We start from the raw sequence: 19,639 nt of genomic DNA, 5'->3' as shown, positions 1-19,639 counted from the left end.
ACCCATCTGAAGTTGCCAATGAACATCTAAATGATTCAGAGAAGAATTGGGAGAGAGTGCTATGGTCAGATGAGACCAAAATTGAACTCGACTCATGGTGTTTGGAGGAAGAAAAATGCTGACTATGACCCAATCTCTGCAGTCAAGTGCAGAGGTTGAAACATTATGCTTTGGGGCTGTTTCTTTGCTGAAGGTATAGGCCGACTTTGCCGCATTGAGGGACCAATGGACTGGGCCATGTATTGTAAAATCTGGGATGAGAACCTTCTTCCCTCAACCAAAACAGTGAAGATGGTTCGTGGATGGATCTTCCAGCATGACAATGACCCAAAACATACCGCCTAGGCAACAAATGAGTGACTCAAGAAGAAGCACATTATGGTTATGGAGTGGTCTAGCCAGTCTCCAGACCTTAAACCTATAGAAATTTTTTGGAGGGAGATGAAACTTCGAGGTGCAAAGAAACAACCAAGAAACCTTAAGGATTTAGAGAAGATCTGTAAAGAAGAGTGGACCAAAATCCCTCCTGAGATGTGTGCAAACCTGGTAACCAACTACAAGAAACATCTTACCTCTGTGCTTGCTAACAAGGGTTTCTCTACCAAGCACTGTTTTGCTTGGGGATCAAACACTTATTTTACTCACTGAACTGCAACTCCATTTATAACATTTGTATCGTGTGTTTTTGACAATTACAGGATCACATGCGATGTTTAGGGAAAATGTGTCTGGACAACTAAATGCCGCATGTGATCTAATTTATTGAATGGAGCCCAATATACCGATCCAGAGTAAAAACTCTTACAGATGATGGCCAGCAAATAATTACTTCTCAAGATAAATAATTTTTTAAAATTTTACATTTTATATTATTTTATTATTATTCATTTTATATATAATTTTTCTTTATTGTTTGCAGCCTCTGACCATCTCTTATAGCATGCCTATATTCCTTGAACATCTCCTGTTGCATGTCACATTCTCTGACAGTTTTCTGTAGTTTTATATTCAATTCATGCGTGTCCCCATATATCAAGAAAGTTGACAGCCACTGGTGTAGACTATACATCAGTCTTTACCTTAGGCTATAAGTCTTTACCTTTTATCCTGAGCCTCCTTGGTATCTAGAAGAACCATGTGATCTTTCATTTCATGGTGTGCTATGGGGCAGTGTTCCACAACATCAAAGAGGTTAAGTTCATCCTTGGCATCATCACCAAAAACCTCGGTTGCAAACACTTTCTCAGCTAATGTACGAATGTCTTCTTTGCTTTCTGCAGAGATGAAAGCCAGATTTACCATAGACAAAATACAAACGTGGAAACATGAAATAACTAAAGATACAGCCTAACTATTCCTGACAATGGCTTTCGGTATAGCAACGGTTAAATAATTAAACCAAGTGACCTACGCATATACAACAAACCACCCCCAGAGAAAGTTGCTTTAGATCAGGGGTGTTAAACTGGTGGCCCTCCAGCTGTTGCAAAACTACAAGTCCCATCATGCCTCTGCCATTGGGAGTCATGCTTGTAACTGTCAATCTTGCAATGTCTCATGGGACTTGTAGTTTGGCAACAGCTGAAGGGCCGCCAGTATATTAGCCAGACAGATTCCTGTTTTGATTTTCCATACTGCATTGAAAAAATAAAAAGGATGGTTTGATAGGCATGAACAGTTCTTTCTCCAGACATTTGCATTAATAACAAAATCCATTCGGAGATTTGTATCATCAGGTGTTACTTGGTTTAGATGGAAGTAGGCAAGGGGCATTCTAAGCTATTTTATTGCCACCAACAGCCTATCAATCAATAATTTATTTATCAATGAAAGCTCTCTATAACTTAGAATATGCTGTATTTTTTACTTACACTATTTATAAATGAATTATTTGATTCTTCGTAGTAGAAAGATGATATGTTTGGGTAAATGGATGCCACCCAACAACCATGTCATATGTTCTAATATAGCTTAAATTGTAAAACAGATATACAATAATCAGCATGGCACAACCCTTGCCTGGTGTGGATTCACACGCACACTGCTTCAGACCCTTCTTAACAATAATTAAAAGGTATAAGTGTCCACTCACAGAAATATTTTACAACAGGTTAGAAAGTCTACCTGTGCAGAAAAAAAGTACCCTCAACTGGGTCTTGTTATTAGCCCAGTAATCTCAAGCCATGTTCAGAACCAGAAGCATTGCTTGCTTTGATAAGATTAATTGCAACAATCCTTGGACTTCCAAATTTGAAGCTAGAATGGGATGTTTTTCTGAATTCTGTAAGATTTCTTTGACAATAGCTACACATTTTCATTCTCCTAACAGTCGACATTCGACATGTGTCACCCAAAGATGATACTTTGCTTCATTGGACAATTTCTTTGTGCCATGCCAGTCTTCAGCTGGGTAAACTATTCACGGTGGATTTGCAACTTGTAACTTGGCGTACAAGATAATAAGGTGATAAAAAAACTCCCAGAACAGCTTGCTGTATACAAAGGTCATGTTCTGTAATACCTAATCAGTATTTTTATATTTTTTTTTGAAATGGCAGAGTGTGAGTCTCATTTGGCTGATCATTCTTGACCCCTATGGCCTCTTGCTAAATTATGGAGGAAAAATCTTGCAGGAAATGATGTTTACATATAAAGGATCACAAAAGTAATCTTACTACTAGCCTACGTTCATGTCAATTATCTAATGATTATTTTGGTAAAAAAAAATTTTGTATCACATATAAATATTTTGCTTTCCCTTTTGATTCAGCAGGTGGAGCTGTAAGCTTCTTTACACATGTAAAGCATTGTATCATTTTCAGCTTTGCTTTAAGAAGCCTATTGTTTACAGAACTCAATAGGTCATCACAGCAGAGACTCATCTTTAATCAGATGGTTTACCTGAGGTTGTTTTCATACACACAAGGCCTCAAAGCAAGTAGTGTCTGCTGTACTCTCTTTTTGGCTAATCCATAGTATTGTGCTTTTTCATGTATTAAATGTATATGACAAATATTAAAAACAGATTTAAAGAAACAGCACAGTGGTTAAGTGGTTAGCACCTCTGCCTAGCAGCACTGGAGTTGTTGGTTCGAATCCCAACCACGACACTACCTCCCTGGAGTTTGCATGTTCTCCCTGTGCCTGTGTGGGTTTCCTCCCATACTACAAAAGACATGCTGGTAGGTAGAACTCCTGTCTAAATTGGCCATAGTACGTATGTACAATTGTGAGTTAGGGATCTTAGCTCCTCAAGGGCAGGGACTGATGTGAATGTACAATATATGTAAATAAAGCACTGTGTAAATTGATGGTGCTATATAAGTACCTGCAGTAAAGAATAAAAAATAAACAGTGTAAAAACATCTGAAACCTAAAATAAATAATGGAACCAAAACTATTATTGCATCTTTTTAGGCTAAGTTCAGACTCTTGCCATGTGTTAACCCTATGTAATCCGTTATACACAGTGGTGGCTTGGGAGCCCCCAGAGCAAGCTGCTCAGGAACTCAGCAGGAGGGAGGGGTCAGGATCAGGGTTGCTCTGTGTAAAACTATTGCACAGAGCAGGTAAGTATGATGTGTTAATTATTTTAAAGAGAAAAAAAACAAACCTATATAACCACTTTAATGCTATTCTGTCCTATGGCTGGTTTAAAACCTACTAAAACTATTGAAGCACCCTCTAGTGTATATAGTGTAGTTAGTGGCTTGCTAGAAGCCTGAGTGTGAGTCAGAGGATTTACTTCAGGTCAGTCTTGAGGGCTCTACAGATCAGTTCTTTGGTACCTCCCCCAGCTTTAGAAGCTTGGAGATGTTTCTAGAAGCCAGTAGGTGGAGATCAGTAGGAGCTGATCTACATGTTCATTACAGTGTGACCAATCCCAAGCAGGAGGTCTGGTAGTGTGGCAGACAGTGTGGCAGAGTGGCCCATAAATATAAGAGAGCCTGGCCAGTAGAGGAGTCAGGTGGAGAATGGAGTACTAAAGAGTGCTGCTGTTAGCCTGGAATGTTGCTATTTGCCTGGAAGGGGATCTTGGAGAAGGGGGCTCTGCCTCCAGGCTTGAGGTCAGAAGGAAGCAGACAGAGGGAGCTCCATTGCTTTACAGTCCACCAAGGAAGGACAGTCTGTTAGCCTGGAAGGGAACCAGCCCAGTAAAAGCCTGACAGCAGTTCATCCAAAGCTTTAGGACACAAGGACTGTGTGAGTACCTCTACACCCCCAGGGCCTAGGGGGGATGCTAGGCTCTATACTTAACCATTTCTTCCTGGGACAGTGCTGCAAGCCTGTTTCGGAATCTCTTGCTTTGGGATACTGTTCGAGAGACAGCCAGGTGGATGGATAGTTCTAGCTGGGGTCTGAAGAGGTTCATTTAGAAGGGACCAACTGCTTATAGAGACTGTGTCACTGATCCGTGAAAAGACTGTTGCCACTTGGCAGAGAGTAGAAAGTCCAGGATCCTACATTTTTTGTAAAGTTTTTCCTCAGACTTATTGTTCTAGTCCAGTTGGGCATCCCACATACCCCAAGACCCTATCCAAGTTGTTTATCCCCAAATAAAACAACAAAAACAAGCCCATGGACTGGTTACTGACTCTGAATGAAAGTTAGAAAAAGCGTGGTGCCTGGATGTGCAGGACAAAAGGGGGACCCAAAACCATCGGCTTTCAAGAACCTGCATTCGCTATATCTGGTCTCCCACAATACACACAACATGAAAATGCTATTATTTTAGTAAATATACACTGCTACAGTTGGTAGCCCCTAGAGGACGTCTTTTGATGACGAAACATGTCAGGCATAGCCTCCCTCTGACGTCATCACGCTGTCGGCCATCTTGGATATGGTTCATGGGAATGCTTTTAATTGTTCTACAGCTTGTAAGGAGGATCCTATTTGTGCAAATAAAGAAGTTTTTGATACGTATTGCACTTTAAGAGGCATGTTTTTTCTTCCATGACCTTGTCAGGCGCTACACTTTGAGTTTACAGTCGAGTTGGAGTCCAGGAAGTTCCATGCTTTGGGGCATAATACGGGAAACCTGCCAGTGCTCTACATTATAAAGCTGGTTGGGACCCCCTGTAATTAAGGGGTCTCCATTTCTGGTAAGCCTCCATTCGTTACTTTGGTGGTGGTGTACACTCTGCTGACCTGTTGAAGCAAGTTTATTGCATTTACAGCATTATCTACAATAATACCATCGATTGTTGAATTTTCTGCTCATACTTATGGACTATGGTTTATGTCTTTATGAACTTTTTGTTATTGTTTTTTGTTTTTGAAATTTTTGTTTTTTAAATTTTTCTACTAACCTTTATGTATATTTGAGGTGAATTTAATTGCACATTGAAATTTGACCTATCCTCAACCTCGATCATCTTTCAGAGGTGTGAGGGTTTTCATAGGGCTCATAGATAATGCATGATATTTTTTATTAATATGACCACATATCATGTTTTTTTGCACGTATTTATGATTACTGTACTCACTCAGTTTATTCAATTAATTTTTTTAAATTTTGATTGCCCTTCAGAGGGATGAGGGTCTTCAAAAGGCAGATGTATATACTTATTTAGTTTAACTATTACAGTGGTTTATTTTCAATTTTTGATTGCTTTTCAGAGATGTGAAGGTCTTCATAATGCTCACAAAGTTTAATGTTTACATCTTCCCCTGAATGAGTCATTCATGTGGCTGCAGTGCATGTAAGGAATGACTTGTGTCTTCAATCATGACTGCTTCACTATAGCGAGAATGCTTTCCAGTTGCATAGCGAGATCACACCCCCACTATCAACCAGCATCATTCAGCCCCAACCATCACCCTCCCTTTCTCTTATAAACCTGCCCACCACCCGCTGTCAATGCAGCAGTACAGATTACCACCCACCTCCCCATACAATATCCTATTCATGAGCTACCACTGCATGAATTAATCATTCAGGAGACATAGACGTCATTGTATAATCAGTGGTGGAAGGAATAGTGCCCCATCATTGATAATAGTGAGAGGAATAGGGCCCCATCATTGATACTAGTGGAAGGAACAGTGCCCCATTATTGATACTAGTAAGAGGAATAGTGCCCCATCATTGATACTAGTGGAAGGAATAGTGCCCCATCATTGATACTAGTGGAAGGAATAGTGAACCATCATTGATACTAGTGGAAGGAATAGTGAACCATCATTGATACTAGTGGAAGGAATAGTGCCCCATCATTGATACTAGTGGAAGGAATAGTGAACCATCATTGATACTAGTGGAAGGAATAGTGAACCATCATTGATACTAGTGGAAGGAATAGTGCCCCATCATTGATACTGGTGGAAGGAATAGTGACCCATCATTGATACTAGTGAGAGGAATAGTGCCCCATCATTGATACTAGTGGAAGGAATAGTGTCCCATCATTGATACTAGTGGAAGGAATAGTGAACCATCGTTGATACTGTTGGAAGAAGTAGTTCCCCAATCATTGATACTAGTGAGAGGAATAGTGCCCCATCATTGATACTAGTGGAAGGAATAGTGCCCCATCATTGATACTAGTGAGAGGAATAGTGCCCCATCATTGATATAGTGGAAGGAATAGTGCCCTATCATTCATACTAGTGGAAGGAATAGTGCCCCATCATTGATACTAGTGAGAGGAATAGTGCCCCATCATTGATATTAGTGGAAGGAATAGTGTCCCATCATTGATACTAGTGAGAGGAATAGTGCCCCATCATTGATATTAGTGGAAGGAATAGTGCCCCATCATTGATACTTGTGGAAGGAATAGTGACCCATCATTGATACTAGTGAGAGGAATAGTGCCTCATCATTGATACTAGTGGAAGGGATAGTGCCCCATCATTGATATTAGTGGGAGGAATAGTGCCCCATCATTGATACTAGTGAGAGGAATAGTGCCCCATCATTGATATTAGTGGAAGGAATAGTGCCCCATCATTGATACTTGTGGAAGGAATAGTGCCCCATCATTGATACTTGTGGAAGGAATAGTGCCCCATCATTGATACTAGTGAGAGGAATAGCACCCCATCATTGATACTAGTGAGAGGAATAGCACCCCATCATTAATACTAATGGTAGGAATAGTGCTCCATCATTAGTCTCAGTGGGAGGAATTATGTCTCTGTTGGTGTCAGTAGCAGGAACAGTGCCTCATAACATTAAGAGTAATAGTGTCAGATAAAGCGCCAGGTAAAGGCTTGCAAAGGGCAGCATCTTGCCCACGGGCCACAGTTTGGAGACCACTGCCATAGAAGAATATCCCCTCCAAATGACAAGACAGTTGGAGGCTTTAAAAGCTCTCATTATGACAGCAGAGCTTTAAGCTAATTAAAATCACATCTCATAATTATAAAGTGCTGATAACAAAATTAAGATAATGATGTAACTTCATAACCCCGCCACAGGAAAATGTCAATATGAATTCCATAGTGTGCTCCTATTACAATCCCGTACTTCTCTAGTGATGAGATCCTAATGTACACATTGCTTGACTAAAACGTTTCATGTTTTTGTCCTCGCTGAGACCTTGTCTTTTGCAGCTATGCAGTGACTGTAAACTACGCATAGCGAAGCCACAGTGTACGAATAAACACAGCATCATGTATCCCACTTTTCACCAGTTACATTCAACATGAGTTATGAACTGAGACATATACAGTAACTGAGTGTCTGTAGCTGAAGTTCTCAGTTGTGGGTGTCACACTGACATCCTTTAAGCTACTTGTCTTAGCTATTTTCAAAAGCTCAAGAATTTTTTTTTTATAAAAAAATTATTTTATTAGCAGATTTTACAGTTTTGCTTATTAGACCAACTACAATATGTATTTGTATGTATCCACATGATCCAAGTGCTAACCACTTAGCACAATGGCTAAGTGGTTAGCACTTCTGCCTAGCAGCACTACGATCATCGGTTTGAATCCCAACAACGGCACCACCTGCCTGGAGTTTGCATGTACTCCTTGTGCTGCACTGGTTTCCTCCCACATTCCAAAGACAGTAGTGTGTGCTAGTAGGTTGATTGGCTTCTGTATAAATTGTCCCTATGTATGAAAGTGTGTTAGGGACCTTAGGTTGTAAGATCCAGGAGGACAGCAACCGTTGTGAATTTATCATTTATATGTAAAGCGCTGCATAAATTGACAGCGCTATATAGGTACCTGTAATAAATAAATCTCTAAAAATAAATGTTTACTTTTAAAGGCACTTGATACAGTACCCTACAAATGCTTCATTTATAAATGAAGGTCTTTTGGCATTGATGAAATCATATGTACCTGGATAGAAAAGTGGTTGCAGGGGTGTGTCCAGAGGGTGGTGATTAACTAGCTGCCGACCGCAGATAGCCGAATGACGGCTGCACTGCGGCCGGCCAGTTCTGGGTGGACGTCATATGACGTCCTCCCAGAACGCGCTCTCCTGCGCCCCCCAGGGGGCGCGCACCCGGCGATCTCCGTGATCGCTGTGTCCTACGGACACAGCTGATCACGTGATGTGGTAAAAGGCCAATCACAGCAGCCTTTTACCACGTGATCAGCGGTGTCCAATGACACGCTGATCAGAGGAAAATGCAAGTGCCGGTTCTCGGCTGCACTTTCCTCACGCTGTCAGATCGTGAGGAAAGTACTGCCGAGAACCGGCAGTTGTCAGAGCGGGGATCGGCACAGATCATCAGGGCACTGATGATCAGTGCCCTGATGATCGGTGCCCAGCAGTGCGCCCACTAGCTCCGCCCACCTGTGCCCAGCAGATCACCCACCTGTGCCCAGCAGTGCAATCCACCTGTGCCCAGCAGTGCACCCACCTGTGCCACTCTGCAGTGTCACACACCTGTGCCCAGAAGTGCCACCCACCTGTGCCCAGCAGTGCCACCCACCTGTGCCCACCCACCTGTGCCCACTTGTGCCCACCCACCTGTGCCCACCCACCAGTGCCACCCACCAGTGCTGCCAGTCAGTGCCACCAGTCAGTGCCCAGGGGTTGTGCCAGTCAGTGCCGCCAGTCAGTGCCCAGGGGTTGTGCCAGTCAGTGCCGTCTATCAGTACCCATCATCAGTGTCACCTATCAGTGCCGCCTATCAGTGCTGCATATTAGTGCCGCCTATCCGTGACACCTCATTAGTGCTGTCTTTCAGTGCCGCCTATCCGTGCCACCTCATTAGTACTGCCTATCAGTGCCCTTTAGTGCTGCCTATCAGTGCCCATCAGTGCCGCCTATCAGTGCCCATCAGTGCTGCCTCATCAACGCACATCAGTGAAGGAGAAAAATTACCTGTTTGAAAAATTTTATAATAGAAACAAAGAAACTTTTTTTTTTTTTTCAAATTTTTTGCAATTTTTGTATTTATAGCGCAAAAAGTAAAGCGCCCAGTGGCGATTAAATACCACCAAAAGAAAGCTCTATTTGTGAGAAAAAAATGATCAAAATTTCATATGGGTACAATGTTGCATGACCGCGCAATTGTCAATCAAAGTGCGGCAGCGCTGAAAGCTGAAAATTGGCCTGGTAAATAAGGGGGTATAAGTGCCTGGAAGGCAAGTGGTTAATGGAGCATTTTCTGAATGGTCTAGAATAGTGATGGGCATTATGTTCGGGTCAAACATAAGTTTGACTTGAACATCGGTCGTTCATGTGTTTGGCGAACACACGAACGGTATGGGCATTCGGCTGGCTTTTCGCCCACCACACACCACAATTCACTGCACCCTGACAGTGCATTGTGATTGGACAAAGCAATGCACCTGACTACAGGTCAGGTGCAATGCTTTGGCCAATCACAGCACATGATGACATCACAAGGACCTGGGATGACCCCACCCCCTTGTGACATCATCACACTATTTAAGAACTGTCATTCCAGCGCGGCTGTTAGTCAGCAGGAGCCAGCCTTGAGAGAGGCGCCTTTTTTTTTCCTTTTTGGGATCAGTAGTGGCGGCGGGCATCGTGATTGATGTTGGATCTACTTCAGGGGACATTTTTGTTATTCTTGTGTTTAATAAAGGACTGTCATTTTTTACACTACGCTTTTTCTTTGTGAATGAGTAGCGGTACCATGTACCCCATACTTATTCACATGGGGGGGGCGGAATCTGGGGGTCTCCTTGTTAAAGGAGAACACCCCCACAACCCCGGTTGTGGGGAAGAGGCCCTTGTCCCCATCAATGTGCGGACAAGGTGCTTTGGGGGGGAGCCCCAACCACCCCTCCCCCCCATGTTGAGGGTATGTGGCCTGGTATTTTTCAGGAGGACGGGTTACCTGCTGGGCTGCATGCTCCAAAAAGGGTCTGGTATGAATTTTTGGGGAGAACCCCACACCATTTTTAAAACCATTTTGGCATGGGGGTTCCCTTCTAAATCCATACCAGACCCAAAGAGCTTGGTATGAATGCTGGGGGAGACACCACGTGTTAAAAAAAAAAAATTGCCGGGGAAAGGCCAGCACTTCTTTTTAGATTCTGCTGTCAGCGGAGAACCCATCTGACAGCTGAAACATGAAAGAGTGTTTTCACTACTAAAATAGCACATGACTTAATATTATAACTCATGCGGTATTTTAGTACCTGTGTAGTATCTTACCGCATACTCAGATGTGGTAAGATACCGCTTAGTGAATTGTCCCCTCTGTTCGAATGTCATGGTCAAACTTTTGTTAGGTTTGAATGTTTGACCACAAACCAACCCGTGGTGTTCGGCCCATCACTAATCTAGAATTGTGAGTGGGGTACCACAGAGCTCTGTCCTGGGACCAATTCTGTTTAACTTGTACATAAACGATATAAAGGTTGGAATAAATAGTTCTTTCTAAATGTTTGATGATGATGCAAAGCTAAGCAAGCTAATAACTTAATATCAGGATAAAGCAACTTTACAAGAAGACCCCAATAAAATAGAGGAGTGGGCAGCCAATTGGCAGATGAGGTTCAATGTAGAATGTAGAAAAATGTAAAGTAATGCACTTGGGAGCTACAAATATGAAAGCAAGTTACATGCTAGGGGGAGAACCTTTGGAGGAAAGGAGGATGGCAAAGATCTGGGAGTCCTGGTAGATCACAGACTCCGCAATGACATGCAATACCAAGGTGCAGCAAGCAAGGCCGGTCGATTATTACATGCATTAAAAAGGGTAATTACTCAAGAAATAAAACGATATTTCTACCACCAATCCTAAGGAAGGGTGTGCTTAAACTGGAGAGAGTCCAGAGAATGGCCACAAAGCTAAAAATGGGCTGGATGATTTATTCTCCCTGAAGAAGAGGCATTTAAAGGATAAGTTCACCTTTGTAAAAAAAAAATAATACATGCACATCTTTTTGCAGGTAAAAAATGTGCATTTATATATTTTTTTAATAGGAGCCTGTAAAGCATTTCACCAGCAATCAGCAGATCACTAGTGCAAACTCAGGCTCTTGCAAACTGTCAGTGTAGCTGTCTGCTCATATGTTGTACGGGCAGGCAGTTACTGAATGACAGGAAGAATCAATGAACTAGCTGGAGTGCTCATTAGCACCATCATTAGCAGCATCATTAGCGTTCATTGAGAACTACAAACAGTCAGCTGCTATGGCTGTGGTAGTTGTAGTTATCCCATTCACAGAACTCATGGCCAGATGGGCCAAGTTTTAAATTGTGACAGTGGGTGCGCGGAGAAGATCCTTTGCCCTCTGTCCCAATGGGGGATCGGTGGGGCTGCTGCATCAGTAACATGTAAAGAGATGAACTTATCCTTTAACCACTTCAGACACAGCGGAACACAAATCGCTGTATGGGACCACTGTGTGAGGTCCCAATCATGTGATCACTGATTGGCCAATCAGTGATCACATGAATAGGAGTAAGCAAGATGTCACTTCCTGACATCATTGCTTACTACGTGTGAAATCTGTGAATGATCACAGAGATCGCATGGCACAAGGCTATTCACAAAAGCCTTGTACCATGTGACAAGCTGTGACCAATTACAGCTCACACAGTATTTCTCAATGGCTGCAAAAATGCAGCCAGAGAGAAGGAGAAATGATTGCTTTTACAGCCTTTATGAGTGTAAAAGCAATCAGTGTGAAAAAAAAAATCACCCCCCCTCCACATGTAGTACAGTGTCACTATGGTGACACTATACTGCTAGAGTGACAGCATGTTAAAAAAAAAACATAAATCATTTTATTAAACAATAAAACAAAAATGTAAAAAAACTTTTTAGAAAAATTATAATTTTTGGTTATAAACTAATTTGGGTTATTTTTTTTTTACTAAAAAGATAACGGAATACATTTCGGCCAAAATTTATGAAGAAATATTATTTATTTGCAAAATTTTATAAGAAAAACCTTGTTTTTCAAAATTTTTGGACATTTTCATTTATATAGCAAAAAAAAAACTCCCAGTGGTGAATAAATACCACCAAAATAAAGTTTTATCTGCCTCAAAAAAATGCTAAAAAATTTATATGGGTACAGTGTTGCATGACCACACAATTGTCATTCAAAGTGTGACAGCACTGAAAGCTGAAAATTGGCCTGGATGGGAAGGGGGGTAAAAGTGTCCGGACTTGAAGTGGTTAAGAAGTGATAGGATAGCGATATACAAATATTTAAATGGCGACTGTATCACTGGGAAAAGACTATTTACTCTTAGGTCTCTTAAGAAGACACGTAGCCACTCATTGAATTTGGACAAGAAACAGTTCAATCTTAACCCCTTCACGCCTAAGGGTAAAACAAATCTAAATGTCTAAGCACAATTTTGCAAGGTTGACATGTGTTAGTAAAACCGTACATATCATCACAACTACTTTGTACATCCAGGTTAATTATACCTTGTTTTTTTCAGGACAAATTGGGCTTTCATTTGGTGGTAAATGGTAATGGATATCTCCTGATTTTTTTTTATTATCAAAGGAAAACTGGTCCAAAATAGTAAAAAAAATATATATTATTTTTATTTAGCTGTGTGTTTCTTGTTACTACCAGAACCTACTACCAAAAATCAAAACAAAATAAATTCTCCAGCTCTTGACGATCGCAGAAATACCATATATGTGTATGTTATTTGTTGTTTGTACCCTTAGTACAGCCCAGAAACAATAGTGCGCATTTTGGTTTTGTCTTTTTTTTTTTTACCTAAAACACACTAACACTGACACTGACACTAACTGACACTGATACCAATTTTTTTTTTTTTTAATCCTGACCTTTGACCCTGACCTTGACCCAAACACTAACCCTGGCACTGAACTAGATCAAATCTTGATCTATGTATTTTTTCTTTATTTTTTAATATTTATTCATTACAAACATGTTTTCCCCCCTCTATGCCAGGAGTTAGAGAGATACAATGTATCTCTCTCCTCCATTCATATAGAGAGAAAAAAACAAGGGGGCCGGGCTGTACAGTGACTGATCACTGTGATAGCCAATCAAAGGCTATCACAGCGATCATGTGACCCGGAATCGGGAGTTCCGGGTCCCAATCGTTAGAACAGGACCCGGTGCTCCCAGTGACACCACGGTCTTTGTGCTGGGAACACGCTGTGCGGCACGCTCCCAGCAAAAAGACAGGTATTGAAATATACGTGCGACCCCATGGAAAAAAGCCCAATTCTGTGAGGCCGCATATTTGTGTTACGTCAGTGTCAAGGGGTTAAACTGCTTAAGAGGTTCTTTACTGTTAGAGTGCTAAGGATGTTGAACTCCCTTCCACAGTTGGTGTTCAAATAACTTTGATTCTTAGTGAAAACAATGTACAAGGATATTGAAAATGGTAGTGACATGCACACACAGGTTGAAATGGATAGACCAGTGTTTTGTTTTTTTTCAGTCTTACCAACTATGTAACAAATATTATTTGCAAATAAAGCATATATTTAATCAACATTCAAAAATTGTTTTAGTCTAGGTTCACATTAGTGAGGGTGAGGGAGTGCGTGTAAATAGCATTCCTTTACCCACATGCAGCCCCGGTTTCTGTTTTCGTGCATAGGACATGGAAACAAGGCTAAGTTTCTCAACTATGCACAAAAAACATAGGAATTGGGGTGCAGCAAAAATGGCAGCAGGTACTCTGGACTGATGAGTCAAAGTTAGAAATATTTGGCTGTAGCAGGAGGTAGTTTGTTCACAAATGACTGGGGAGCGGTACAATAATGAGTGTCTGTAGGCAACAGTGAAGCATTGCAAAGGTTCATTGCAAGTTTGGGGCTGCATTTCTGCAAATGGAGTTGGAGATTTGGGCAGGATCAGTGGTGTCCTCAATTCTGAGAAATACAGGCAGATCCTTATTCATCATGCCGTACCATCAGGGAGGCATGTGATTGGCCCCAAATTTATTCTACAGCAGGCAACAACCCCAGACATACAGCCAATGTAATTAAGAACTATCTTCAGTGTAAAGAAGAACAAGGAGTCCTGGAAGTGATGGCTTGGACCCCACAGAGCCCTGATCTCAATATCGATTCTGTCTGGGATTACATGAAAAGACAAAAAGATTTGAGGCAGCCTACATCCACAAAAGATCTGGGGTTAGTTCCCCAGGATGTTTGGAACAACCTACCTGTCAAGTTCCTGGACACTGTGTGCAAGTCTACCTAGAAGAACTGAAGAAATGATGCTGTTTTGAAGGCAAAGGATGATCACACCAATATTTGATTTTATTTGGACTTCTCTTTTGTTCACTTACTTTTCGTTTTGTTAATTGATAAAAATAAACTATTAACACTTCTATTTCTGAAAGCATTTTTAATTTACAGCGTTTTTTCACACTCGCCTAAAACTTTTGCACAGTACTGTATGTTGGTACATACTGTACATTTGACTTGGGTTGGTTTACATCACTGCTGTGCATTTTGGGTGTGTTTTGTATGTGTATTAATAGCATTACCCTTGAATTCTATATAACACGTGTTTTGATGAAAGCAAATCAAACATGCAGAAAGTAGGATTATTTTTAATGCACCACATCTAAAATACATACAAGTGTGAACAGAGCCTATTAAGGATTTGTGATCATTTTGGTTTTGTTAATGGAAATGTATAATGGTTTTGTACATATTTTCATTCTTTATGTATCAAGTCATAAGACCATTCCTTATCAGATGGCTTGGTTTTAGGCAAAAGGAGCTGCAAAGCAAGCTGAACTGCTGTACTGTTAGGAAAACCCATAGTGCTCTGGGAATCCTTAGTCATGTAAAAGATTGTAAAAAAAAAAAAAAAAAGATTATACCTAAATAGTGAAAACAAGTATAAAACAGCAGGTATAATTATCTGGTATAAAATAACCATTTCAAAATGTATCAACTTAAGAAAAATAATATTACGTTTAAACCATTATGGTCCAATTGAAAGTGGAAGTAAAGACCGTATTTTAAAAAAAAAGGGCTGAAAAGCAGGCTTTTTATGACAGGATAAACCATGTAAGTCTCTTCTGTCATAGATGCTTCTTCCTAACTGTCAGCACTTTTTCTGTTTGTGTACACTGAGCTGCACATATGCAGCTTACTGTACAGTCATGGTATGATTCTGTGAGGATACAAAGTAAATTCTGTACAAATGTGCAGGAGTTTCATACATCATTCCAATAGATCATCAGGCTAGCACCTGCCTGACAGTGCAAGGTTAAAAAAAAAATTAGGTACTTTTTTGCCCCTCCCCCTACCTCTTTTTTAAAATGATGCACACAAATGTGTATGGGCCTTTACATTTCATGTTTGGCCAAACTATTAAAAAAATAAGCAGTGAGTCACAGCGATTCATGCACATTTCCGTATGTTTTTCCTCTTTGGAAATACCTGCAAATACTTCTCCCCTTCAGTAGTAAGCCAGCAACACTTGTTTTCTTGCAGTTATTCTCTGGTGAACTACAGATCACCTCCTCTTCCCTTTTCTTCATACCATAAGGGGGGTGTTCTGTAGTCCATCAGAAAAAAGTCAGGCAGGTCTGACAACACTGCTTGGGATTTCAGTCCACTAGAGGCAGCATTGTCAGCTTACACAAGAAGCTAGGAGATTGATGGATTTTTGGCAGAATTCCCAGTTATGTTTTCTGTACTTTCAACAATTTAAGACAAAAACTGGCACAATGTGCAATGCATTGCAGATATATGCTGCATTTATTTTGATTTATTTACTTTGACCAGCCATATACTTAAACAAAAAAGTAGTATGAAGGACTTAAAGAGTATGTCAACCCAAAATGTCATATTCCTGATATGTGCCTACTGCATTTACCATGCACTTGAAAAAGTATCCTGTTCTCTCTGCATTGCTTCCTCTTTGTGAAATCCCTGGTGTGCTTAGCAGTTCCTCTGCTTTCCTAGTAAAAACTGACCATACTAGGCAGGAGAGCATGGCATGGTCAGTTTTTTGGCTGTGCTGAATACTCAGCCTGCTCTTTTCCAATGATCAGGCTTCTGCTAACACACCCCCTAACCTCCCATGCGCAACCATTCACTGGGAAGACCAGTGTACTGCTGCTTCTCCTGCCCCAGTTCTGAAGTTCCTTATGCAGCCTGAGAACAGAGACTATGTGATCACTTATAAAAAAGGGGGAAATGTATTTTTAATGTTTTTTATATGTATACGCACGTTTGCCTTTTGTTTCTATTTTAAACTGAATGGCTTGTCTCACAAGGTGAGGATTCATATATACTTTAATAAATGTAATTTTGATAAGAACGACAAAAAGTGCAGCGCTAATCACGATGCAAAGTTATGTAGGAGAAATAAATCAACAATGAATAATGACCAATGAAGTAAAATAAATAAATAAAATTAATATACCAGAAGAAGGGTGACAAATAGTCATATACAGCAACTACAGGTGGATATATATATATATATATATCTATATATAGATAGATATATATAAATATATGTACAAACATCCGCAGGGATAACTAAATTAAGAAAGAAAGTCCCACAGTTTTAGACCGATGCTATTGCCTTGTGTGAATAGGAGAAATGCGCACTCACCGGACGTGCACTATTAATGTGCAGTGTATATATAATATCCTGGTGTCATCAGGTAGTCATATGGGTCAGCAGATGAAAAGCCCCCTCTCAGGATGGTTATGGTCCAGGGATGAAGGTATTAATGCTCCAGGAGTGTCCAGAGTTCCCCTTTAGGGATAGGTGGGTGCTGCTCTCAGATGTCAGGAGGCTCCCTCTCTGGATAAGCTGGGTATTGGGGCATCTAGGAAAATAATAATCCTCCCCACATGGGGTCAGAACAAAAAGGTGCCCATAGTGTAGTAGGTAAAATGAAGTTTATTAAATAAATGAAATAAAACAGGTAGGTTGCATCCAGATAAGAACATAGTAGAGAAGCGGTGAGAACAAACTGACCATCCCTGAAGGGAAATGGCCGCCGGAGCTCCACGATGCTCCGACGGTGTGACGTCAACGGCGCGAGCAGGCTCCTCCACATCATCAGAGGGTGAGCCATCTGATGATGTGCATGGCACGTAACGTGTAAGTAAGGGGCCTGCTTGCGTCGTTGACGTCACGCCGTCGGAGCATCGTGGAGCTCCGGCGGCCATTTCCCTTCAGGGACGGTCAGTTTGTTCTCACCGATTCTCTACTATGTTCTTATCTGGATGCATCCTACCTGTTTTATTTCATTTATTTAATAAACTTCATTTTATCTACTACACTATGGGCACCTTTTTGTTCTGACCCCATGTGGGGAGGATTATTATTTTCCTAGATGCCCCAATACCCAGTGTATCCAGAGAGGGATACTCCTGACATCTGAGAGCAGCACCCACCTATCCCTAAAAGGGAACTCTGGAAACTCCTGGAGCATTAATACCTTCATCCCTGGACTATAATCATCCCAAGAGGGGGCTTTTCATCTGCTGACCCAGATGAGTACCTGATGACACCAGGATATTATATATACACTGCACATTAATAGTGCACGTCCGGAGAATGCGCATTTCTCCTATTCACACAAGGCACTAGCATTGGTCTGAAACTGTGGGACTTTCTTTCTTAATTTAGTTATCCCTGCGGATGTTTGCACATATATATATATATATATATATATACACCTGTAGTTGCTGTATATGATTCTGGTATATTAATTTTATTTATTTATTTTACTTCATTGGTCATTATTCATTGTTGATTTATTTCTCCTACATAACTTCGCATCATTATTAGCGCTGCACTTTTTATTGTTACTTTGATTAAGGATTTACATTGGTTGCCTTGAGTGTACAGCTGTTTATTTGAAAAGTGCTCACTTTTTATCCTACTTCTGCTAATTTTGATAATAGTTTTCTGCTTGCATTAGTTTGCTTGCTATCCAGCACTAAATATTTGAATTATTCCACTGATATAGTACTGTTTCCAAGTCTTGCACACCTGTGCAGATCAGTAAACACGTAGTTGAAGATTTTCACATTTCATAATGATGGCAGCCCTTCTAATGTGTTCCCCTATAGACTGTATTGACAAGAAATGTCTTTATTTTATTTTAAACCAGTTGTAACAATTGTAATTTGTGTATTATGTAACAATTTTAATGTTCAGCATATGTCCACTACAAATGTTATCCTTTCATAAGGACTTGTGGGTGATTTTTTTTGTTTGCCTTTCAGCAAGAATGATGACCATGTGCTGAGCAAACCTGTGAGAAAACATCTCTTCATTGATCAAACTAGAGCCGCATGAAGTCTAAGGCTGCTGTGGGTTACTGTGCATTGCACAACATTATTGCTCTTGAAATTGTAATATTTATATCTATATATTGCAGACAAATACTGAACTGCTTTTTACAAAGTACTTGTATTTACGTTGGTTCTTGCTGCTAGAGGAGCTTACAATCCAATATTAAGTCATAAACGCACGAGTCAATTTTGAAAGCATGGGAGTATTTGTAGGAAAACTACACTAACAATGGGAAAACATGCAAACTCCATGCAGTTGTCCTGCTGAGGAGTAAAACTAGAACACCTGTGTTGCAAAGCAAAGGGGAATTTGGAAAATTGGGCAAATTCGAATAATCATATTTTTTCAGAGACTTGTAGAGTTGTTTTCTCCTACATATGTGCATCTGTCATTCTGGTCTACAGAGAATCACCTACTTTATAAAGCCATAAAATTAGGATCAGGAATAGCATGAGTCCCAGCACACAGACTGAATAAACATACATACACACCTTAACAAATCAGAAATGTGTGACTTCCTGAAAGAGATTTGTTCATCCCTAGTGCTAACAGGTTGACCAGCCTATTTGTGCTTTTTGTATGCCACTAGCAGACAATGCAGTCTGGAAGCTCTTGCTCAACAGTGAAACAAAAGCCACAGGTTAAGTCTGCACTAGATGGTGTCTGGCTTGTTAAAGTGTTTGCAGCATGCACTGAGATCCTAGGCACACAACAAAACTTACTGGCTTCTTTTGACATCTTGAGGCTGGATCTTCACAGCTCAGCAGAAGGATAAGTGAGCAGTCTAACTGGTACTGGGATGGAGTGTCAAACTGCTAGTGTGTGCAGTCTCCTTTTGCTGTAATGTGATCTATACACTTTAAAAGGATAGGAATCTATTTCCAGCATAGGCTTTAAAGTAGTTTCTAGAAGAGCAGATGCTATGAAACCCATTCCCTACTACAGCTAAAGAGAT

General features: G+C 40.7%; 1 protein-coding gene across 1 annotated transcript in view; it reads right to left on the bottom strand.

Annotated features, from left to right (window-relative positions):
• AMPD1 (adenosine monophosphate deaminase 1) overlaps positions 1–19,517 on the bottom strand; it is an 89,128-nt gene extending 69,611 nt beyond the window's left edge. Inside the window, exons 1-2 of the mRNA XM_089685428.1 lie at positions 19,407–19,517; positions 1,100–1,274 (exon numbers count right to left, since the gene is read on the bottom strand). Coding sequence (XP_089541554.1) covers positions 1,100–1,274; positions 19,407–19,422 — 191 coding nt within the window. The 5' untranslated portion in view covers positions 19,423–19,517. The remainder of the gene's footprint in view (positions 1–1,099; positions 1,275–19,406) is intronic.
• Positions 19,518–19,639: the final 122 nt, after the last annotated feature.

The sequence above is a fragment of the Staurois parvus genome, unplaced genomic scaffold, assembly GCF_062004578.1.
Source record: "Staurois parvus isolate SC_StPar_1 unplaced genomic scaffold, SC_StPar_1.0 ptg000375l, whole genome shotgun sequence".
NCBI classification, from domain to species: domain Eukaryota; kingdom Metazoa; phylum Chordata; class Amphibia; order Anura; family Ranidae; genus Staurois; species Staurois parvus.
The sequence above is the reverse complement of the archived record's forward strand: the minus strand, read 5'-3'. Positions and strand labels throughout refer to the sequence as shown.